A 25,978-nucleotide genomic window follows, 5' to 3' on the forward strand; every position below is an offset into this window, starting at 1 on the left:
TATGAATTATTCTAACTCATAAAATACATTATCTTACCCCCAAAATTTTATTATCCTAACACATAAAGTATATTATTCTAACTCAAAAATATATTATTCTTACTCATAAAAGTGTGCACCTTAGATGTATAGTGGTGTCTTGATGGTGGTAACAAACCATATTTTATTAAACCGATCAGTATCTTATACTGTCTTTGGAGGGTATTAAAAATTTATATTGTAGCCAAATCCCTTATGAATTATGATACGATGACAGATTGATATCACTCTTATTTTCCATTAAAAAAAAAAAAAGATTTCAGATTTGAGTCTCACCTCAACCATCATGTTAAGCAAATTTTACATTAAAATTATAAGTTTATATGGTTAAGAGTATGAGGCTTTTGTCATGTTTTGGTTGAATTATGTGTAATGGTTACAGGCGAGGCGAGATCATCAACATAAAAACAATTCAATGTTTAACATACTTGAAACATTGCAATCCATTACATTTTAAGATACTACAAGCGTTTTACAAGATTCAGAAACCACACAACATATGATATCTTACAACATAAGAATAATAATATTCATGGGGGATGGCTTGCCGCCTTATTCACAAATATTCCACATGCTGGGGAAGCCATTAACACATAATAATAATAGAAAGATACCCATCACCATAACATAACAGAGAGATAGATATCCGTTTGCCGAGATAGGCTACTACACGGGAACCATGGCAGGGTGGGAGCCTTTGAGCGAGTCAATCTCTTCGTCCATTGGCTGAGGAGGTTCAATGTCTGGCTTTTCGCCACGCAGGTCGTGGGTTGCCATTGCTGTTGCCTCGGTGTTGCACCCGATGGCTTCAAAGATGAGGGCAGTCACTTCTTGGAACCTCTCCTCCGAGAGGGAGACCTCGGCCAGGAGTCTCCAAGCGTTTGCCTCTGATGCCCCCTCGTAATCCTCCTTCCTCTTCAGCACCATGTGGCCACTGATTTCCCAAACAGCCGGGTTGACTTGGGTGTCGAGGAGCTCGCTACTCACCTCTCCAAGAGCTTGCTTCTCCGCATAGCACTGTTCAAGTTCATTCAAGTTGCATAGATTAGAAGAAACTCACCGATCCAATTTCAAAACTTCTAGTTTATCACAATTATGTAAGATAGAGAAAGTAAGCAATCACTCCTTGTAGTTCATACCTGAGGAAGGAGGAAAACTCTCTTTCCCAGATCGGAGATGAGGACATTATAAGGAATGTTGTTTTCTTGGAGGCAAATACAGGAGTTCGAGACAACATTGGCCAAATCCTCCAGAGTACTCCCGCCTTCGAAGAGGAGACCCCTGACGGGATAATTCAGAATCTCAGAAATCTTCACGCCACTATCAGCAGTGGTTATCTTCCTAGTAGGGGCCTTCTCAATCGGGAAGGGTACAGCCAAGTAGTAAGCCTGTTATATAGAGCAATGGTTAGATTGAACGGCTTTACACCCCGTTATTACTATCTAAATATGATAATTGTTGGTCGCAACTACCTGGAAGTGAAGGTGATTGATGGTGGCAAATGCACCTAAGCTGTTATAGCCCAACCTGAAGTAGGGATTTGCGGCTTCTTCAGCCATGTGAAGTGCGAGCAGGAAGCTGTCTCTGTCGATACGCTGGGGCAGGCATTCGAGAACCTTAGGAATCAGCAGGACATGGCCGTATTCAATAGGGCTAACCTGTTAAGTTAGCAATCAAAGAGGAATTAGCTAACCAGAAAATGAAAAATTTTCTACCGCTCAATTGAAAGTGGCAAAATCAACTCACATACATTAATAGCAACAACACTTGGAGAGCTCTCGGGGTCGATGGGCGCATCAGGGAAGAACTGGATCTCACCATCGTCACTCGCTTCAAACTGGAAGAGCAACTCTTCCTGCCCAACCTTAGTGAAGTTGAACTTGTTGCCATCAAAGGGCTGCAGCACCTTATCAACTCGAAACTCAGTCGGCCTTTTCTTGAGGTGCCTCCCCTCATTCAGCTGGGCTATGAAGCCATATTCCCCAGGAATCACCTATTGAACAACCCACAGGTGTCAACTACTATTTTCAACTCCAAAACACACAAATCTCTCATCCATTAAACAATTCTGCCTAAATCAATCACCATTATATCTTCAAAACTCTAAATCGAATTCCATCAATCAGACGTTAAAAGTTTGAATCGAAAACCACCCCATTATACTTTACAACTCTAAATCGAATACCACCAATCATACTCTTTAAAAGTCAATCATACCCTAAAAGTCTGAATCGAATACCATCAATCATACTCTTTAAAAACTTCTTGATTGAATACACCACTAATCTCATTACATACTTCCTTTTAAGTTCTATGGTTTTTATTTTTGTTTTTGAAAACTAACAAATGAACTCAACAAATTACAGAACAGAATAATATCATGGAATTAAAAGTTTAAGACAAGTAGGTACTGAAGTATAAAGACGTCAACAAAAAATAAAAATAGAAATAAAAATCTTGAATATAGTATAGGAATAAAAGACAAAAGGCATAAGCCAAGACCTTAGTTTCGCAAGCAGTGACATCATAACGAAAGAGCCCTCTCTGCATACGTTCCTCCCACTGCATATATAATATTAATAAAAATATATTGAGATTAAACAAAGGAGACTGAGATAACCCAAAAAGATACTCTGTATCAAGATGACAACAGTAAAAACATGTTGCAGTAACTTCAAATTTTAACAGTGAAGCCAAATTTTTACCTCCCCAAGAAGGAGGGAGTCCAAGAAAGCCACCGGCGGCTCTTTGACATCCTCGGCTCCACCTGCGCCATCCTTGCAGTTGTTGAGCTTCTTGAAAGCGTACAATGGCAGCTTCGACCCTATTCCAACAAAAAAGAGAGAATATAACTAAGTTAAAGCGAAGATCTCGGAACAGGGAACAATAATGATCGGATTTTCGGAAGAATTAAGGTAGTACCTGGAAGGCAGCAGCTACGGAGGCAGTTCCGACCGCATCCGGCGCCGCGAACAGATCCTTCCTCCCCCTCTTCCTTTTGGAAATTGGAAACCAGCGTGGGGACCCTCTTAATCCTCAGCATCATCGAAGACGACATCTTCGAACGGGAGATTGAAATCGAGATCGGTTTGGTTGAATCTTAGCAAATACTTGTAGTAGAATAGAAGATTACAAGGAAAGCAAGAATTGGAACGAGAAAAAGAAGAAAAAAGGGGGGAAAACTAACTACAAGACGCTACACTAATGGATGAGGAAGAGGGAAGAACCGCCGCCGGCGAGGAAGAGGAGGTCGGAAGGGCTGCCGCCTTCGGAGGGGAGAGCACCACGGCCACCGTGAGGCGAAGGGATGTTGGATTCGCTTATACAACCCTTGCGACGTAGTGCCCGCAGGCCATAAAGGGGTCGCCGGTTTACTCCGTGTATAGCCGTGATGTCTACAACGTGTCTACCCGGGGATTCACCCCTTTCCCACCTCTCAAAACTTCAACAAAATTCCCAAAAACCTAACAAAACCAAACGATTCCGAGCAGGCTACGCACAAATCCTCAGTCACTATTAACCAGTTAACCAATTCAAGTAAATATTGAAGGGATGATTGTGAAGATTAGATGTTTTTTTGGTTGGTGCGAAGAGAGAGAGAGAGAAGGCGAATTTGAGTGCGAGGAGAGAAGAAGAGGCAAAGGGCGTTGATATATAGTAAGAGATAAGGGTTGAGCGAGGAGTTGTGGTTGTGATTTGGCCGGATGGGTGTAGTGTGAGATGAGTGGTAATGGGTGCGGCCCTGTGTGAATCAATTATATTTGGACCATTTCTGTACACAGATATTTGGACGTCGGCCAAGTACAGAGACTCAAGAGAGAGAAATTTCCGACTTCACTGACGTTTTTGTTCTTTTATTATTTTTCCTTTTCTTTTTTGTTGGTAATACAAATATTTTATGTTTTTCTTTTCTTTTTCTTTTTCTTTTTTAATTTTCATTTTCAAATTGTATATATTTTCATTGACCTGAAAAGTAGGAAAAAGGTAACTTTAGCCCTCAGATCATAAATATAATATAAACGTGTGCAGCCCAATTATCAGTTTAGACTTTTAGTTGGATGGAGCACATGATTCAATTAGCCCTTTATTTTAAACGGTAAACTGCATTAATAAACATTAAGAACGATTACAATTTACAATAATGTTCAATGGAATGAAAAGTTATTTCATATAATCTGACAAAATGGTCGCCTCCTTCCCAAAAATGGCAACCAGAATTGGTCGCCTCTCCAGAGAGGCAACCAATTCTGGTCGCCCATCGCTTTTTCTGGCGATAGTTGTTGTTACCGACGGTTGTTTCTAATCAGAAATGATTTATGCTCTGTTATCACAAGTCACTAACCTGTTTTTGGACTTCATTGCATAAAAATGAGATGTTAAAGAGTTTAATTACACCATTAAAAAATTTAGGTGCCTAATTAACTTTTCAAGTAAAATTTGAAGGTCTATTTCACCCTTTTCTAAAAATATTAAAACTTTAATCATAGATGTTGATTCTAAATTATAAAAATAATCTTATAAAAAAGAATTTACTAAAGAATTTAATAATTATATAAATCAAAAACTAAAAATGCAACATAATGACCAATCTAGGGGCTAGACAATTAACAATAACTAAAATTTAAAAAGTGAAAAAATTTAGGGTCTAAATTTCCTAAAAATAGATAAATAATTAATTGTAGATTTGACCCTAATGTCAATTGCTCACCAACCTTCTAACACCCCAATCATCTCACATGTGCTACCACATTTCTTCTATTACTTTTACACCGAGCTATATTACATCTTCTTATATTTTATATAGTATTTTAAAAGACAACTAATCATTAAACTTAGATTAGTATTTTTAAAAAATTATTCTTACTTCCTAAAGTATAGTGCATTTGATGAGCAAACATTTAATTGGCTGCTAAACGCCCACCTAAACTCTTCTCTCCGTTCACCGTTCACCATTCAGCAGTCCGTTTGTCTTTTTAACAAGCTTTCCACAATTCCACAAATAGTGCTCGAAATAGTATTACAAGATTCCAACACTTCACGCAAGTTATAAGCTATTCAGATATTGGTTCTGTTTGATAAAATAGATAGTGTATCAGTTAATTTTGACTTGTTTGACTACTATTAATTATTTTACTTGGTTAAATAACCAATATAAGTGTTTGGTTAATTAGCTTTTTGTTAACTCCAAAATGTTTGAAATTTTGATTAACTTTTTGAAGAAGTCATTTTTACATATAATCAACTATTAGCTAAATAGTTAATTTATCAAACATCTTTCTACAGTCAGCCAATACTATCAACTAATCAGATAAGATTACAAATAAGATTACATGACTGAACTCCAGTAGTGTGATATTAACTCTTTGGACGATAACAAATAGAGAAAAATATATTGAACATATATTATCTTATAATAGAGTCGATATGACTTAAAACAATATTCTAAATTATTTTGTATTTTTATTTGAGAATAAATCATTGCGTAAATTCATTATGATAGTGAAATATCAATCAATCAACTGGGATAAGTTAGCCTTTGAGTTGTTGAGGTTTTTTTTCCCCTCCCAAAAGTCTCAAAAATCGATTGATCGTTGGAAACGTGCATTTAAGTATTTGTTATTCAGCTTTCAAAAAAAAAAAGTATTTGTTATTCATGGGAGCAAAGTATTTGTTATTCATGTAGTATAAAAAGGATTAATTATATAATAAAATGGATTCTCTAGTGCAAAAATTTATCTATTATTTGCCAAACTCATCTATTAGAAATAATATTGACTCTATGCATCGCTTTACATACTTGTGAAATTAGAATTTCACATCAAATGACAACTTTGTCATTATTATTATGTGTGGTCAAAACGGAGAGTCTCCCTAACAACAGGCTCGAACTCACCCCTTTCATATGAGAGTGCAATTAGGTGTCATTAGACCACAAGGTCTTAGCCACGTTTTAACTTTAGTTTTAATGTATTAAAAATGTACTTTTTATTATGATTCACACAATATTGCACAGATCACAATTTACACAATAATTTGTTAAGTGAATATCAGGCGATTTGAAATTGACATTCCTAATTTAAGGTTATTCCCCCTACCCAAAAAAGATGTTTTCTTTATCCAAACACATCCATGATTCAATTCATTCTTCAAAATTCACTTCCCCTAAAAGCTGTGGCATGTGGATTGACGGAAATAGGAATCACCAATTTTTCCAAAAAAAAAAAAAAAAAAAAAAAGAATCACCAATTATTCCATTGAAGTTGGAATCCATCTAGGAATCGTACGAATTTTATTATTATTATTATTATTATTTTGAAGGAAATTCCACCACCATAGACTCCAAAGAAATATCAGGGCCATTGATCCGTAACCATAAACCGTCGTGGGCAACTTCCAGGAAGCATCTTCTCCGTACACTTTCAAACGCTTCTAGCTCTTATCGCTTATCAAATCGCAATCATAAATATTAAAATAAAAATCATAAAATTTGAATGGAATTATTTAAGATGTTGTCAAATAACCTGTAATTCAATCACATTTTTACAACTCTTAAAAGAAATCACAAGTTCGAACTCCAATAAAGGTATTGATTCGTTATGTCTATATGTTTATTATATTTCCCTTTTGGACTAATGCGGCCCAAAATGAAACATTTCCATTTTGGCATAATTCAGTCCAAAATGATATATTTCCATTTTAGTATAATACAGTTCAAAATGATATATTTAAAAAAAAAAGGATATTGTATATAATACTTATTGCTTGTTATAAGAAATTAAATATATTCCTTTATTTTATTTTAAATATTCAGTCAGTAATTGAAAGTACAATACATTATATGCTAACTTGTATTAATTAAAAAAAAAAAAAAAAAAAAAAGCCTATGTGTAACATAGTTGGTTCATTTCAAATTGTCAAACGAAGCTTCGTCATTTGCTTATAGAACAAGAGTTAATGTGATGAAGTTTTTAACTTTGCTTGGACAAGGATGTTTCATCAAACTATTAACACTTTATATAAGAAAATAATGAGCATTAGGTATTTAATTAGCCTTTTAAAGTTTCTTTTTACTTTTAAAAATCACATTTTTATACACTAATAACCAGTAATTGAACATAATAATTACCATGATTGGAATGGAGCCATTATTGTTGTTCCCAAAAAGTTGAATCTCTAATATCAGAGCTCAACAAAGCATCTGGGATATGGTATCTCAATTTAACACAGAAGGTAGACTTGGTAGACATTTGCTTATTGCGCACAAAGAGTCCCTTACTTTGAGATGTTGTTTTCACACTACTGTTAGTGAGACTCGATATCATTATTCACAAACTTTACTCATGTGACCAATTGAGTTGCTCATACAGACAAAGTGGGAGCCTTTCTTATAAAAGTATGATGTAACATTATAAGGTACTTACTTTTTTCTTTTTTTTCTCCTTTTTAAATTTTGAAAATCGGTGGCTATAAACATGTAATAAAGAAGTAGAAATATTATTTGATAAAAAATAAAAAGAGGAAGAGAGATAGGGATTCTCTTCCACTTGGGTCCATGTCCATGTGAACAACAAATTGGCGAAATTGACAGAACTTTATAGAGACAAATGTTTTGCTGTTGTCAACTTTTTCCTTCAAGTGAAAGGGAATTTAGGCGTACACCCACCCCACAATTTTATTTTATTTTTTTAAATGGGTAATGAGCAATATTTTAGTATCTTCAAGGGATAAAAGAATATATCTTTTACACCCTTTAAAAATCATAAATTTTTCTTGTGTTATTTCGGTAACATAAATTATATTAACTCAAAGTTATTTATAATCCAACTTTTGTATATTTAGTTTAATGTTATTTATTGTATAAAGTTTATATATTGAACATTTATATAAAAAATATTATTAAATACGAAGAAAAAAGAAATTAAAATTCTTTTTTTTTTAAATCAAAGAAAATAAACAGTTAGTTTAACTAACTATAGTAAAAAAGAAAAGTAAAATAGAGTAGAGATATCATTATGAAATTAAACACACTTTATTTAATGAGGTCAAAACTTGCATCCATGTCAAATAGAATTATAGGGAAATTCAATGCCACATTCTAACATTATAAAGTTACATGGGTATAGTTGTATGCAAATTATTTTATAGATTGTGTAAGTGATTGAATAATGAATACACATCACTTTCTATTTTTACTTTTTTAGAATCACTATTTTTACAATTGAATTTTTCTTAGGATTGTGAATGATGGAATTAGATTTAGAGGTACAGTCCAAAACTTATCATTATTAGATTATTATTTTTAAAAAAGTATTTATTTTGATTTACATCATTCATCCGTCTCCATGACATCAAGAGCGATATGGTAAGTGCTTTTAAGTTTGAGATTTAACCTTAAAAAAAAAACTATTATTTGTCCAATTACATCACATTTATGTTTGTGTGCCTATATATAGGACTCAAAATCAAAGTTGTAATTATAAATAAATACATTAACAAAAGCAACGCCTGAGCATAGGAGTAACACAGCACGAGAAATTTATTTTTAATATTTTAATGACATTAAATATGATGCGTTACAGTACACTTTTATTAGAAAAATGCTAAATCCCCTACATATATTACTCATAGCAAAGTTGGTTCATGATAGCTTAATAGCGTGGTTGTGTTCGAGTGCAAGACAAGAGGGGTTGCTTAGAGATGAAAGAGGGAGATGGATCCTTGGCTTCACCTTCAATGCTAATGTTTGCTCTATTGATGAGTCTGACCTGTGGGCAATTGTTCAAGGTTTGGGGTTGATATGGTCTAAAGGGCATGGCCAGGCCTTAGTTGAATGCAATTTGTGATTAAGGGCGTGTTTGAAAACAAGAAAATGATTTCTGAAGAAATTTTTTTTGGAAAATTAGTCATTTTTATAGAAAATATTTTCATTTTTCATGTTTGCTTTCATTCCAGAAGACTGTTTTTGTGTGTTTGATTCATTTTTTGGGAAAATAATCAGAATTGTATAATTAAAATTTTAATTGTTGTTAACTAAAAAAGATTTGACAACAGTTATGTTTTGCCCAACTATTTTTTTTTAAATAACAAACAAAATATTTATAAAAAAGAGTAATGATTTCTATTGGTTTTCGACGGAAACTAGTACAAACCATACTTGTTTTCGTCAAAAATCAATAGAAACTAGATTAGTTTCTGATGGAAACCAGTCTAGTTTCTATTGCTTTATGACGAAACGAAACCAATCTGGTTTGTACTAGTTTCGTCGAAAACTAGTCAAGGTAGACAACAGAGGATGACAGAAGAAAGCCGAGGAAGCATTCTCAGAAGAAGTGAGGAATAATAAGCAGTTGGATCCGGAAAAAGACTTCTCAAAAGAAAAAAAAAAAAGTCTTTTTCCAGAAAAAACTAAGCTATTTTCCCTTTGACCGGAAATCATTTTCCGTTGACTTCAATTTTCCACCTCTCCCAAACACTGAAAATCCGAAAAATGATTTTCAAACACACCCTGGCCTAAGTGGATAATAGAGGAGTGCAATAATAGCATGGCAGCGAGCCTTGGGGCTCATCTCATTGCGGAATGCAAACTCATGCTCAAACGACAGTGGGCTATTTGGATTAATCAAGCTTTTAGAGAGCAAAATCAAGCGGCAAATTTCCTTGCCAAGGAATTGCTTTTGCATGAAAGGGGCGCAGCTCAAGTTCATTGAGGTTCTCGAAGAACACTTCAAAGAATTCTTAAAAGCATGAAAGGGGCGCGGCTCAAGTTCATTGAGGTTCTCGAAGAACGCTTCAAAGAATTCTTAGTGAGGATATTCTTGGGGTGGCAAGATCTTTACGTACTATCAACAATTATGAGACATTTTTCTTTGCTTTTCATAGCGTCACCCCCTTCTTATGATCAAAACAAAACAAAGTTAATTCATAATGCATGTGTCAAGTTCTAATAGGTTTGTATTTCTTTTTATTTATTTTTTATTTTAAATATCAACCTATTAGAACTTAACACGTTAAATAATAATGATTATTTTGTGAGGAGTAAATGCATGAACATTTAACATTGCCCATTATATTATATGTTGAACCTTGACGTATAAGTGTCTACATTCAGGTCCGGGTCATGACATCACAGCAGTTGATGTGAAATGTGATGAATTATTGTGGTTGTATATTTGTCAAAATTAAATACATCAAGGCATCAAGCAAATATAAAAGTACGATTTTTTAACTTATCCAAATTATTTATGGATTGCATTAATTTATTGATCATGTGAAAAGGAAAAAAAATCCAGATTGTTTAATTTAAAATAATAGATGGATAAGATCGATATTTAAATAAAAACATGTAATGATATTTGTATATACTCACATCATGTAAAAGAGAAAAAAAACATTATTTTGGAGAAAAATGGTATTGTTTTCTCCCATACTATTTCGATCAGTTACGAAGGTTTAGTTAAAATTTTAATTATTTCAGTTATTAGCCGAAATCGAATGATGGTCCCTCCTACATATTATGAATAAATACACATCAATAATTATTCAAACATGCATATATATATATATATATATATATATATATATATATTTATTTATTTATTTATATTTATTTATTTATTTATTAAATTGTAACTCTATTCTATATGCCTAAATCTTCTTTTGTTTTTTTTTTCTTTCTAAAATATATGAACTCATGCAATTTATTCTCATTTATCACATGCACTATACCATCCTCATATTTCCTCATCCAATGAAATTAGAATACGAATTATTTATACAATAAATTCACTTTTTTTTTTTTGGTTGAAATAGAGAGGCTAAGCCTCGGAACACAATAAGTTCACTTTAATCTGTCTTAGAAGTTTAATAACAATTTTCATCAAAACCTTACTATTTATATCATGCGTCATATTCTCATACTTATTAAATAAAAAAAATATAGAGTTAATGTTGAATATTTTTTTTTTATCGAACAAGTCTTGTATATGACGATTTAATATGAGACGCGTATCACTATTAGTTAAAATCTAATAGTTTTAAAGAAAAATGATCTAATAGACTCATGAATTTTATACTAAAAAAAAGTCAATTTGACCCCTAAATTTTTAAAAGTTATAATTAAATATGTTAACATGTCATTTTTAAAAAAATAAATAAATTGTAATTTAAAAAAATATTTAAATAAAGAATTTTTTTTTAATAAAATAGTCTATGTGGCATTCATATATACAAAAGAAGTTACACATGAAAACCACTTCAACAAAACATGTAATTTATAAGTAAAAAGATTCTAATGGTACTTTTTAAAAGAGTTCAAATTGTTAATATAAAACTTTTTATATTTCGAGGGTAAAATTGACTTTTCTTAAATAGTTTAAGGCTTATTTGATCATTCTCGTAAGGGTGATTCTCATGTGAAAAGTGTAATACTTAAAGATGAAAATTGCAAAACTAATCAAGAATAAATTAATTGCTACTTATGAGATAAAATGCACTAGTAATATTTATGAGGACAAATATAATATTTTTGAAAAAAAAAATGTATGGTAATATCTTTAGATCTTTAGAGGTTGAGGAATTACTTATGAGATAAAATGTAATATTTATGAGGACAAATATACTCCATAATATAAATCATAGATAAACTAATTGATTATTACTTATTAGATAAAGGGTGATACTTATAAGTTATAACAAAAAGTATAATACTTTTAGATTGAAATTTAACATTTAAGAGTTAAAGAATTACTTATGATGTAAAGTGCAATACTTATAAAGAGTTTGATTCATTCTACAGATCCATGAACCAGTCTTATAAGAGACTTTGTCTCCTAAAACTTTATAAAAATTATGAATATAACTTAAAATTAATTTGTACAACGTTGTCTTTGGTCTCATTATTTTGGTGGCCACGTTTCTAATCTATTAATCACTCCCGTTTTATAGGTCCAATGTACGGAGTAATGGAGTATGACAGGCTGCCATACATCATACTTATTATATTTTATTTTAATCCTAATTTGTTGTTTAGTATAATCAAATCAAACGCAAATCACCATTCCAGATTCCATTTGGATTAATGATTCAACGCCAATAAACAAAAGCAAATTGAAATTGCTTTCACAATTAAGTATTCATCCTATTATTATTACTAGTATTTTCGCCCGTGCGTTGCACGGAATTAATTTGTTATAATATTTTAAGAATATTTGGATCGATATACAATTATATAAATTATAACATCGAATATTATATAGCGCAACTGATGAAATTAGTTTGATTGATTATGTTTTCTGATGTTTTCTTTGTTTGAATTAGAGCAAATAATTGTCTAATTACCCGTGCGATTCACAGATAAATTTTTGTATTATTTATTTAAATAATAAAATTAAAGATAAAATTATTTTAAAAAAATATAATATTGAACATGTACATTTATTTTTTCTAATATTTTAATTTCCTTTTGAATATATTCATTTACTTTTTCCTTTATAATTAGAATTACTTATTGTCATTCATTTTTCCTTCATAATTTTTTTCTAATATTTTATTTGTTGGTTACTAATTCTTTTGTAGGGAAAGCTATGCTATATTTCCAATGAAATATTAATATATTCATTTCGTTTTTCCTAATATTTCATTTCCTTTTAAATATATTCATTTCATTTTTCCTTCATAAAAAGAATTAATATTGATCTACATTCCTTTTTCCTTCATAATTTTTTCATAATATTTCATTTGTTGGTTACTAATTTTTTCATATGAAAAGTTGTGTCATATTTCCAGTGAAATATTAATATATTTCTTTCGTTTTTCCTAATATTTCATTTCCTTTTAAATATATTCATTTCCATTTTCCTTCATAAAAAATTTATTATTCATTCCCATTTTTTTTTCCTTCATAATTTTTCCTAATATTTCATTTGGTAGTTTCTAATTTGTTTATAGAGAAAACTGTGTTATATTTCCAGTGAAATATTAATATGTTCATTTCGTTTTTCCTAATATTTTATTTCCTTTTGAATATGTTTATTTCTTTTTTTCCTTCATAAAAAGAATTAATATTATTTTACATTCCTTTTTCCTTTATAATTTTTTCCTAGTCATTCATTTGGTGGTTACTATTTTTTTCGTAGTCAAAAGTTGTGTTATATTTTCAGTGAAATATTAATATATTCATTTCAGTTTTCATAATATTCCATTTTCTTTTTAGTATATTCATTTTTTTTCCTTCATCGAAAGAATTAATATTGCTTTCCATCCATTCCTTTTTCCTGATAATAATTGCCAATTAATTGGCTTGGTTCCTTGCCAATTAGTAAAAATATTAATAACAGATTCCTGTTTAATATTTATTTTCTTTTCATTCATAAAAATTTATTATTAATTTCCATATGATTAAAAAGTAATATAATTATAAAAATATAATTATTGGATATATTTTCAGTGAAATATTAATAAATTCATTTTGTTTTCATTCTAAATAATTAATATAATTATAATTATAATATAATTTTCGATTATATTTCTAGTGAAATATGAATATATTCATTTCCTTTTTCCTTCATATATTCATTTCCATTTCTTTTTCCTTCATAATTTTTTGCTAATATTTTATTTGGTGGTTACTAATTTTTGCATAGGGAAAACTATGTTATATTTATAGTGAATTTTTATTATTAATCTCCTTTTCATTTGGTCTGATTCCTGTGCCAATTAGTAACATTAGTAACATAATATTAATAACAGATTTCCGTGTATAATATTTATTTTCTTTTTCATTCATAAAAAGATTATAATATTCATTTCCATATAATTAATAAGTAATATAATTATAAATATATAATTGCCAATTATATTTCCAATGAAATATTAATATATTCATTTTCTTTTTCCTTCATAAATATTAATATAATTAATATAATTATAATAATTTAATTGTCAAAATAAATTCAATTCTTTTTTTGTTCAATTTTCAATCAAATATTAATATTAATTTACTTTTTCAAATGGCATAAATTCCGTGCCGTTTAATTTCCAATTAATTTTTTTTTAATATTCTTTTTTTTTTGAACTATAATTTTACCTCTGAACATGGTATGAATAAACGAATAAAACAACTAAATATTCAAAGTAATGTAAAACCATGAAATGTTAAGAATTAAAAACAAATACACAAATTTAAAATTTGGAATCTTTAATGCCCAAAAACATAAAATGTGTATGATTTCAACAGAAAAATATTTTATTAATTGCTTATCAACTTTAATTTCACATCCATCTCTTAATAGATCCATTATCCTTTGCATCACATTGCTTATTAGGCTCCAAATATCTGCATTTATAATTAAAGAATCAAGAGAGCTGAAAATATAAGATTTCAAATATAAAAGAATAGTTAAAAAATTAATTAAAAAAGAATAGTTAATACTTAGAATAAAAGTTGTAGTTATTTGACAAATTAGCTTACCTTTCGACAATTGAAGCTACTAACAATTAACCCCGACGCTTGTGATTGCAAAATATAAGAACCTGCAATGAATGTAACCAAAAAAATCAAAAAAAAAAAAAAAGAAAGAAAAGAAGATAAGATAAGAACAATAAATTAAAAAAAGCAGTAAATATGTCAAACTTTTATGGAGAAGGATGATTCTTCCCATGTACATTGATGTTTTCACAAACGAAAAACAACAAAACTAAGAGAGATTAAAATTGGTGGTGGTGGTGGACTGAGTTTCTTCTTGTATTTATAGCCATAAAGAGAGAGATGCAGAGCTATTATTATTAATTGGTAATAATTGGTAATTCATTTGATTACCATTCATATGTTTTCACCATTAACATAATAATAACATATCTTTTGGTAATAATTGCTAATTTGGTAATAAATAAATGGAATTGTAAACAAATAGGTATTGGAATATAATATATATATATATGGAATTCAATTATAATTAATAGAATTCCATACAATTATAACTAATATATTTTTATATATTATTATATAGATATAGATTAGATATAGATTATTATTCTACCATAATAAATAAATAAATAAATCTGTACCATAAACATTTGTTAGTGGTATTACATTAATGCATGATTGCATGTATATGTATTAATCTATATGAAATACAAATATATTATCATAATAATTAATTACCATAAACAATTTTAAGTGGTATTACAATAATGCACGTATATGTATTAATCTATAAAATATAAATATACTATCATAATAATTAATTACCATAAACATTTTTCAGTGGTATTACATTAATGCACGTATATGTATTAATCTATAAAATACAAATATACTATCATAATAATTAGGCAAAAGGGTCAAATAGACCCATGTACTAACATTGATTGTTCATCCAGCACCATGAACTAAAATATGCTCCATCTAAGTCATTATACTCCTAATTATTTTTCATATAGCATTTTTAGTCCATTTCTAACAAGTAACCCATCTAATTTGTTGACATGGAAAAATAAAATAATAAAAAATGATGACATGTTATTTATATGAATGTTTGGGATGATTTTACCCTATTTCATTAATGAAGAAAATAATTTTTTTTAAGAAAAAAAAATGATTTCTTGCAATGAAATAGGGTAGAAATCAAAGTTGTTATATAATGTTTTAATTACACTGTACTGCACGACTGTGTATGTATAGTGGGATATTCAAAGTTGTTCCGTAATGAAATTCCATGAAAATCGATATATTAAAATTAAATATAATAACTTAAGATATTATATTGGGTAAATTTTATTATTTTTTTAAAAAATAATTTAATTTTTATATATCAATTTTCATGGAATCTCATTGTCGAACGACACTGAATACCCCGCTATACATATACAGTACACTCCGATATACATACACAGTACACTGTAGTTGAAACTTTATATAACAACTTTGATTTCTGCCCTATTTCTTTCCAAGAAATCATCCAAAAATACAATATCTTAATATAACAATTTTGATTTCTACCCTATTTCATTGCAAGAAATTATTTTTTTTCATTAATGAAATATGGTAGAAATCATCCAAAACATCCATATAAATAACATGTCATCATTTTTTCTAATTTAATTTTTCCATGTCATCAAATTAGATGGGGTACTTGTTAGAAATAGGCTAAAAATGCTAGATGAAAAATAATTAGGAGTGTAATGACCTAGATGGATCATATTTTAATTCATGGTGCTAGATGAACAATCAATGATAGTACATGGGCTTATTTGACCCTTTTGCCTAATAATTACCATAATTATAATAAGGAATTACCATAATTGCTAATAACTAATTACCAATCTATACTATATATAATATATTATGATTACCATAACTACTAATATTATGATAGAATAATATTAATTAATTATTAATTATAATTATAATAATAATTACCATATTACTAAAATGCCCCTACGTTTGGGCGGGAAATTTTGTAGGAGGATAATGTTTTTATATATAGTATAGATAGTATAGATTATTATTATTATTATTATTATTATTATTATTATTATTATTATTATTATTATTCCCTTCAAAAGTTTACCACTATATATTTAACAAACATAAAAATTAATTTATTTTTCACAATACTATATGTTTTTTTTTAGATATTTGTATGTCATGATTATGTCGAGATCATGTTAATTTACTGTACGAGATCATGTCAATTTACTATGTATCATTATGATTTTAATGTATGCTCTTAAAGGAATAGTCAAATTATTTTTTAGAATGTTTTTTTTTTTGTGTGTGACTACAATCTAACATATATATGTTTAACATATCCTTAATTGGGACGGGGCTCGAAAGTCAAAACTGTGACCTTTTGTTTAGAATAGTAAAGGTGATACCATCAAACCACAAGGTATTTGACACTATAAATTCACTGGATTGACCAAATATGACAAAATTGATAGTCAAATGAATACTCTTGGACTAAATATAAGAGAGTTGCAACAGTTGGATAATTTATATCACACACGAAAAAGGAAAATTGAGGGGAAAAAAATGATTGTTGTAATTGATACATGCATTCTCCTATAATTATTAACAAATTCAGGGGGTTTAAGTATCATTTTTTAAAATATATGAACAAATTAAAGCGTTCTTAAGCTGAAATTATTCTCGCAATTTCACCCTATTTCAAGCTTATGCGGCCTTTTATTTTCTTTCTTTGAAAAAAAAATAAATTGTAATGACATTGAAAGCTTGCAAGGTTTTATTTATTTTTTTATTATTAATTTGTTAGTGTAGTAGTATTATTATTCAATGTGATCTGAAAGTGTGACTATTTTCCAAAGTAAGAAAATATTGTAGAAATGTAGAAAAAATTATAAAAGAAATGCAAATTTGATAATGTGGAAGTAAGATCATTATTTAAAAGTGAGAAAATATTGAATTTATAAAAAAAAAATCTAGAAATTGAAGATAAATGTAAAAGTATCCATTTAGAAGTGGCAATAATTATTGAATTAAAAATATCATTTCCACGAGATTCACGACAAGAGAGGAGTTGGTGGAATGCAATAGGAATCTTGTTGCCTTTTATTTTCTTTTATTATCTAATTTTATTTTTGCCTTTATTTATCGTTCTCTGGTAATTAAATGATTAATCACACTTTTTGGAACAAGGGCAAACAGTCACCAAATTCTTTCAAAAGGTGTTTTGTAATATTTGGAAATATTTATTTAAAAAAAAAGGTTTAACTTGTACACAATAATTAAAGAATGCGGAGGATTTATCGTATCATAAAATATTATGATTAGGTGTATACTACTCTATAAAAAAAAAAGTATAGTTAGTAGTCAAGGCATAACTTTATTTTCTTATAATTGCAGAAAAGTCATCATCATGTTACGATAAGTGCACGGGCATTTACTATTATGCCAAAAGTTATAACTAGTAATAATGACATTATGCCAAAAGTTATATTCCATAAGACGGTAAGAGCATCTCCATTTGTTTGGTTTTTGCACAACATTTTAAGAGGCCAAGTAAGAAAGAGAGAAAAATGGAAGAGAAGAAGAAAAGAAAAATAGATTCTGACAATTTAACAAACCAAAAAAAGAAGGGAATCAACGGCTAAAATGTCAGAGTGGCTAACTGGCGGCCACTCTAATGCGCCCCAGATGCACAAGATGCGTTTTTTTTTCTTCTTCTCCTGCAAAAACCATGTATTTGCAGGAGAAAAAAAAATTCAAAAACCACATATATAGATGCCCTAACTAGTAGTGATGACAAGACGTTGTAGTTGATTTTCTAAACCTTCATCCAATAAAAAAAACTTCAAAGATTATTATTATTATTTTTTTTTTTGGAAATTAGCTGTTAAACTAATTTGTTGATAATAAATACATTATAGTTATGGTACTTTTGGATTAGCGTTGAGACTAAAATAGTTAAAGCATCAATAGAGAAATTAAAATGGTTTAAAATATAAAATACATTTGGGACTATCCTAATTTTGTTGAAAAGTTTTCATATTAGATAGCTCTAATCGTTTTAAAAAAAAAAAAAACTAGCTTTTTGTTTGAATTTATACGTTACCTTATTATGCTTATTGAATACACTTAAAAACCATCAGAAATATATAAGGCGTATTTACTAATTAGAAAATTTCTCTATTTAAAAAAAAAATAGAGAATACTTTTACTTATATATTATTTTCTTTTAATTTTAAAAAATAAGAATGAAGAACTATAAAATTTTAAATAAATAAATAAAAAGAGAGAAAAGAGTTGAAGTAGATACATGTGTTACATATGTAAGAAGATTCTCGATTCACAGAAGTAGAGATGTGGATCAAATGGATTTGAAACATCTTGCAGTTGCCACTTGAGTACTTGACCTTTGGATTTTATGAAAGGCAAATTATTCTGGGTACCGAGTTTTGGATGTTTATTATTTACCTTTAAAAATTCACCTTTTAAAAATTCACAATTTGTATATTACGAACACACATGTTAACATACACGCTTTACGTGTTTTTTACTTAGAAACACAATTTATATTATAGAATTTCATAATTCCAACATTAAAAATACACCATTATGACAAGAATCCACCTTGGTCCATCGTATAAAAACTCTTTTATGAAATGGTGGTCCAAATTTCAGACAAATACACAAGTCATGTCTGAAACACAATTTATATTATGTAAAAATCTCAATAATTATGAGACTAAGCCAACTATATCCCCATAATTGGATCTTAAAAAGAATGTATTTTACCCTTTTATTTAAATTTTACTGAATAAATGTTGTTGGAATTCCTAAAGCAAGATGAGATCTAAACTGTTAATGGGGATCCAAGTACAATTATTTATTCCTTAGTAACACTGTACCATGTGTGCTGTCTTTTACCAAAATGGATTTTTTTGTGGATAGGACTAAATGAGAAAGTAGATGGTGGAGGGCCGATGACAATGACAAGTTTTGGCCACATTTGCACATCAATTTTGAAAAGTAAATGAGAAAATTACATTCCCCAAACATTGCCTAAGAAGAATCTTTAGTGGCTGGACTTGGAGGCAGTATTCTATGTGATAATAATGAGTTAATAACCACTATATTTCTAAAAAAAATTATATACATATATATTGGTTCAGACATGACTTCCTGTGCGACCAGTGCAGATTGCACCGTTAGATATGCATAAATGCACCACACAGTAATCGGAAATGCATCAGAATGAAATACACAAATACACCCACACCAAAAAATGCACCACACCTAATGGTGCATTTCTAAACACTTTATGGGGCATTTATACATATCTAATAGTCAGTGACGGCACATCCGCACGAGAACTTGAAATATAAAAAATATTATTATATCATTAAATTAAATATATTAGTGGTGGACCGGGGAGGAAGCTTCTTTCTTTAGTCTTCCGAATAAATTATTTTCGTGGAAAATTATTGCTCCCGTATAGGAGGATAAATTCGCATTTGACCAAGACTTTTCGTGGAATACATTCCTACGTAAACATTTAAAAAAAAAAGTAGGGGAAAAGAAAAACACATTTTCACAGCAAAGGTGATTTTAGATTTTGTCCAAAGATTCATGATTCACACCGGTGTGGATAATGAGCCAAAGACAGGCGTCAAGGTTTGATGGTTTATTGAAACAAAATCTGGACTAGGTTAGGTCCTGTCCTCAATCAAGGATGGCATTATTTCCAAAATTTTGTAGAGAAAAACATGGGGCGTTGGTGGGTGCACTCACCAGCCAACAAGTAGAAGCTTTAAAAGAGCCATTCTAATGTAGAGGCCATTCTTGGCTTGTCTGAAGTATGCAGCCCTTGGATCTCCATCCACGTCCACAGTTATCTACAAACACAACACAACGAGTGATATTAGAATTTAACAAAACAAATGGATTCTAAAGTTTTCTTCTTTCAAAAGAAGGTGAAGAAGGGTAACCTCGTCTAGCCTTGGCAAAGGATGCATGACAACAGCATGTTTCTGCATTGCCCTTGTAACCTCTAGGTCCACTATGTACTTACCTCGGGCTTCTTCATGTAAATCAATTCGCTCCCCAAACCTTTCTCGTTGGATACGGGTTTGATAAAGCACATCGCATTTGGAAGCCACCTCTAGTAAATCAGCACTTTCCTCCCAATCAACTCCTTGTGAAGTCAGATAGTCCTTTATGTCATCCTGGAAAAAAAATAAAAAATTAAGCACATCTGATATTACTCCTTTCATAAACTGTGTTTTTTTTATTATTATTATCTAGGGGTAAGATAGACATAATTAGATTGCACCTTGGTATGCATGAGATTAATTTATTAAATGTTTTATCTCAAAGTAAAAAAGATAAAACTGTTAACCACACACAATATACCCTCCTACCTTCATTTTTACCACATCAGGGGAGACAAAGTAAATCTTCACATCCTGGTATTTAGCAAGTAGATAAGCAAGTGACCTAACTGTCCTTCCATAAGCAAGATCACCAACAAGGGCAACTTTTATCCCGTCAAGTTTTCCTATCTCCCTTTGAATGGTGTATACATCCAGTAGGGCCTGCTCGTGTAAAAAATGAAACACTATTACACCCAATTAAAAGAGAACATAATTTTTTTTAAAAAAAATTAATAAAAAATACTTATTTGATTCATATTTGAGAGAAATGGTAAGATAGTTGTGTGCACTATATACTGCATGCAGTGGGTTCTATTTCTAGGTTCTTGTTTAGACAGCATGCGAGACAAGATTTACATAAGACTTTTCCAATACAAGGAAACAGTGATTAAGGATAACAATGCCATGTTTGCATTCTAGAGTAATTGGTTCCTAACAATTTAACTACTAAAATACATCATCTAATCAAATCCAGCTCCAAAGATTCTACCTAAAGTTCCTTAAATTTCACAATGAAGCAAGATGAAACAGATTCAGGGGTTTTGTCTGAACAGAAAAACTATTAATCAATGACGACCCACAAACTTGATAAATATGACAATATACCGATTTTTTTACAATAAGGTCTTCTTTATAAGTTAGGTATTTGTGAAATTGGAAGTCATGAATCATGAGACTGACAGCGCCTAAAAAATATGCATATACTTGGACTAATCATATAGTTAATACAATTGCATGCAAACATTAGAAACAACATTTGAACTCTAGTAAGATAATATAAAAATATATTTAACAATATTGAATGACCAGGAGGAATGCAAACCTGAGTTGGGTGTTGACCAGGGCCATCTCCTGCGTTAATAATGGGAATGTTGGCTGTGGCTGCTGCTCTTCTGGCAGCACCACTTTCAAAGTGCCTCATGACAATTATATCAGAGTAACCTTCAACTGTTCTTATTGTGTCTGCAAATTAAATCCAAATATTAGAATTAAGGATCTACTCACACAGCATTTAAGGCCATCCAACTAAAGCTACCTTCAAGTGTTTCCCCTTTTGCTGCAGATGAAAACTCACGCGCATTTTCCGTTGTCAAAACTTCCCCACCGAGACGCTTCATGGCAGACTCAAATGAAAGCCTAGTCCTAGTGGAAGGTTCATAGAAAAGGGTAGCCATCAGATACCCCTTAAGCGTCTGGCTTTCAGGTGATCCTTTCTCAACATTCTCCATTTCACGTGCCACTTCAAATATAGCATTAAGTGTATCTCTGTCAAATTATTGAGCTTCAATTACATCATCGAGTAGGAATTTATTTCCCTCTATGAACCAAGGTTTTCTTTCAATCCCTACTGCTCTACAGAGGATACTACTATTCTTTCTCAGGTTCCTTGCAACTAGTTGCTTTTTGTCCCATTTCCTGATAGATGATAACAGTGAATTTTGCGTATCGGCAGATGCAGATATAGACTTCATGTTACAAGTTTGGTTGAAGCAGAGATTAAGGCAGTTGAACATAACTTCATTATGACAACTCCTACCTCTAGACCCAAATACAGTACCATGAAAGCTACTTGTAGAAAAGGTAGCTGAAGAAGCCATCACAATATGTAAAAAGTACCCACCTGCATGTAACAAGAGCCCATCAAGAACATGGCAATTTTAATACAAATTATAAATTCAATTATTTTCTGCATTAGCACTTTGCAAAAATTTTAAATGGAACAAAAATTCATATCTAGAAATATAGGAAAAGAAAACCCATTTCTCAATTCTGATGTTTAGAATCTGCCATCAATCCAATCAATGTTTAAAACTTCAGCTTTTCAAGAGAGCAGTAAAAAGAACTTTTTCATTCATAGAAAGGCAAACATGTGTGTGTATAAGCATATAAAAGCTCAAAGCAGAGAGAAAGAGAGTTTATTTTGGCAACATTTGGTGCATATGTGATGCCACACTGTGCACCAGTGGCATCATAATTTATCCGGCCATAATTAGTGCATGCATGGCAACAACTTTGTTTATCCGTAGAGTACATCAACATTAAAAATGTACTACACTACTACATTTGCATTTCATCTATGTGTAATTGGTATACACATGGGAAGAGAAATGTATAATTATTAGAAAAATTTTAAACTGAAGAAAAAGATTAGCTCCAAGAAACTGAAATTGGAGGGAATAATAATCAATCCTTGGTAATTGAAAGAAACTGAAAAAAATACAAGTATAATAAATCATTTAAATTCATTGTTTGTAGAAAATTGAAATTAATTACAAATGTTGAAAGAAACAAAAAAGACTGGTAAAGTCACTTTTATACCTGTGCAATTGAACTGCAAAAACAATTTTAAAAAGTTCTCCCAAGTTCTGAGGATCTTGTAAAAACACTTCTCTACCAGTAATGATTTCCCATTTTTGTAGAGGTTCTAATTGCAGAACCTCAATTGAGGTTCTAATTGAAGAACATCAAATGATGTTCTGCAATACGTTCTCTATTTTTCAATTTCTTAATTTTCCTGAAATTGAAAAATTATCCACTTACTAAACAACCCTCTCTCTTGTCTCTAGAAATGGACATCCATTTCGCAACAGGGATGCTTGGGTAATAAAAGAACATGAACCGAGTTTGGAATGCACAAGACAATTATCCCAAAATCAAACCAAATCCCCAGATTACTCTATCTGGGGATTTTTCCCTGCTTATTCAATTACTTATTTACTCAGTACAGACCTCAGATTAAAAAATCACCACAAACAATTTCAACAAGACACCAAACAAAGACTTGGCATTCAAATAACGAAAGATGAAATCAAATCCAGAAATATGAAATTCAAAATCATCTCCAACAGTTGAGAAACGCCGAAAATTAAATCAGTTCTCCCAAACAAAACCAACAACTTGGACATATGCACATACGGGTATGAGTAAGAGATTTAAACCTCAAATTACAAACAGTTTCAAAAGCTTCCTCTCTAGGTTAGCAGGGTCACCATCCACTAAGAAGAATTGACGTTGTTCCTGAGAGTGTTGAGTGATGAGGGTTTTACACTTTTTTTGTTTTAAAGATTTGAGGGTTTAATCTGATTGGGCAAATTACGACTCAGTCCCTAACAAGCGATTGTTGTTTGGGCGTAACGTAGGGGTATTTTATTCAATTGTGAAATATCATAATTAGAACTTTTTGAAAAGGCTTATATTCGAAATAAGTGAAATCAGAATAAGAATCTTGAAAAAGGTTTAATAGTCAAGAACCTTTTTTTTTTTTTTTTGAATACTACTGACTCTATTACAATTCTCAACCTATTGAAGCACAATAATTAATATATATTTTTTTTAATACTACTGACTCTATTACAATTCTCAACCTATTGAAGCACAATAATCAATATTGACTCCACTAGACTCGAACCCACCACCTCCAGTAGTCAGCATAAAGGAAAGGCTTTAATGCCACTAGACTACAAGGTCCTTGACTAATAGTCAATAACTTAATTCGTCTTGACCCACATCCCCCCCCCCCCAAACAAAAAGAGTAAATTTTTCTTCAATTTCTGTAATGCATAATCATTATATTTATAAATCTATGCATTTGTTTTTTCTTATAATAAATTACAAGTTAAAAATTATTTATTTTCATTTTTATTATAATTATCATTAATCATTATGCTTATTATAAAATGTTAATTTATACTTTTATTTTAATATATACAATTAATATTATCATTATTAAAATAAATATATTTTCCTTCAAAGAAATAACTTATTAATATATTTATGTTTATGTTTCAACAATTAAACAAATCATAATTGAGTTCTATTTTTGCCAAATAGGAAAAGATAAAAACTTTGACTATTTGCCAAACACCACAAAAGGAAACACTTTAAAACAAATAAAGGAAATATTTTGTTTTCTAAAAATATGTTTTTTCTTTTTTGTTTCCAACTTCACAACAACCGTTTGGTCGGCTAGAACAGTTTTTTTCAAGAAACTAGTTTCTTAAAGTTTGAGAAAATTTTAATTTTCTTATGTTTAATTAAAAATATATATATGTTTTCAAAAAAAATTAATAAAAAAAATATTTTTCACCGAAAATTAAATTCCCCAAATACGAGGACAAAATTATTTCATAGCAAACATCGATATTTTTTCCCCACAAGCATTTATAACAAATTATGTCTTAGAACTTAGAAGGACATTTTTCTCTCTTCTTTCTTTGTTTCTCTTCTTGCCAGATTGCTCTTTCTTTATTCTTCTTCCCTGTCTTTCTTCTCCGTATTCAAGACCAAATATGTCCACTAATATTTATTGTATTATTATAATAAACTATGTAATTATAATATTGTAATTTATACATTGAATTTTATTACATGGACTCTCAATCTCCCGTCGTTATACTATGGGTCATGGTTGATACTGTAGTTGTGTTGAACTGATACTGCAGTTGTGTTGAACTAATACTGCAGTTGTGTTGAAAGGGAACTGCAGTTGCGCGGAATAGAGGATGTTTCATTCGTCTGGAACTGCAGTTGTGTTGAACTGATACTGCAATTGTGTTAAACGGATGAACGGCCTATGTTCCGTGCAACTGTAGTTTCTTTTCAACACAACTGCAGTATCAGCCATGACCATGGTCCACAGTATAATTTATGCTCAATCTCTATTTCTTCACCATTACTCATTGACATGACGATCATTGATAAGTTATATTCATTATGCGTCATAGGCAAAATGTCTACTTGTTTTCCTCAAATTTAAAGAATTCATTTTTCAATAGAAAATGAGTTTAATGAACCAAACACACACACACAATAACAACAACACTTTCCTCCACTTTAAGGAAAATATTTTCCATGGAAAAACTTTTTCCATTCAACCAAACATCCCCTAATTTGGTTCGCGGAAAATATTTGAAGGGAAGTGGAAGTGAAATTCCGTGGAAAAGTAGTTATCAGGAAGATAAATTTTGTTGTTTGGTTGGTGGAAAAGAAGTTGCTGGGAAAATAAATTCTGTTGTTTGGTTAGGTTTAGAATGGTAAGGAATAATGT

At 30.3% G+C, this 25,978-nt stretch overlaps 2 protein-coding genes across 2 annotated transcripts; both read right to left on the reverse strand.

Annotated features, from left to right (window-relative positions):
* Window positions 1–437: 437 nt before the first annotated feature.
* On the reverse strand, window positions 438–3,674 carry LOC116029063 (GDP-L-galactose phosphorylase 1-like). Its single transcript, XM_031270948.1, has 7 exons — window positions 2,962–3,674; window positions 2,745–2,863; window positions 2,542–2,601; window positions 1,790–2,032; window positions 1,512–1,697; window positions 1,179–1,427; window positions 438–1,056 (listed from the first exon to the last, which is right to left on the reverse strand). The coding sequence occupies exons 1-7, from the start codon at window positions 3,095–3,097 to the stop codon at window positions 706–708; spliced, it is 1,344 nt and encodes a 447-aa protein (XP_031126808.1). The 5' UTR covers window positions 3,098–3,674; the 3' UTR covers window positions 438–705.
* Window positions 3,675–20,087: 16,413 nt separating this feature from the next.
* Window positions 20,088–22,556, reverse strand: LOC116020190 (aspartate carbamoyltransferase 3, chloroplastic). Its single transcript, XM_031260672.1, has 5 exons — window positions 21,968–22,556; window positions 21,755–21,894; window positions 20,920–21,093; window positions 20,488–20,724; window positions 20,088–20,394 (listed from the first exon to the last, which is right to left on the reverse strand). Exons 1-5 carry the CDS (start codon window positions 22,158–22,160, stop codon window positions 20,287–20,289), a joined length of 852 nt encoding a protein of 283 aa, XP_031116532.1. The 5' UTR covers window positions 22,161–22,556; the 3' UTR covers window positions 20,088–20,286.
* Between the last annotated feature and the right edge of the window lie 3,422 nt (window positions 22,557–25,978).

The sequence above is a fragment of the Ipomoea triloba genome, chromosome 1 (genome assembly GCF_003576645.1).
Source record: "Ipomoea triloba cultivar NCNSP0323 chromosome 1, ASM357664v1".
NCBI lineage: Eukaryota > Viridiplantae > Streptophyta > Magnoliopsida > Solanales > Convolvulaceae > Ipomoea > Ipomoea triloba.

Bases quoted from the DNA above. Each gene is read 5' to 3' on its own strand.
- LOC116029063 (XM_031270948.1), bottom strand. From the start codon at position 3,097: ATGTCGTCTTCGATGATGCTGAGGATTAAGAGGGTCCCCACGCTGGTT. The intron at 2,864-2,961 runs GTACTACCTTAA...TTGTTGGAATAG, and splicing joins CCGTAGCTGCTGCCTTCCAG to GGTCGAAGCTGCCATTGTAC. The intron at 2,033-2,541 runs GTCTTGGCTTAT...GTTGTTCAATAG, and splicing joins TCACTGCTTGCGAAACTAAG to GTGATTCCTGGGGAATATGG.
- LOC116020190 (XM_031260672.1), bottom strand. From the start codon at position 22,160: ATGGAGAATGTTGAGAAAGGATCACCTGAAAGCCAGACGCTTAAGGGG. The intron at 21,895-21,967 runs GTAGCTTTAGTT...TTTAATTTGCAG, and splicing joins AAAAGGGGAAACACTTGAAG to ACACAATAAGAACAGTTGAA. The intron at 21,094-21,754 runs GTTTGCATTCCT...TTACACGAGCAG, and splicing joins CTGGTCAACACCCAACTCAG to GCCCTACTGGATGTATACAC.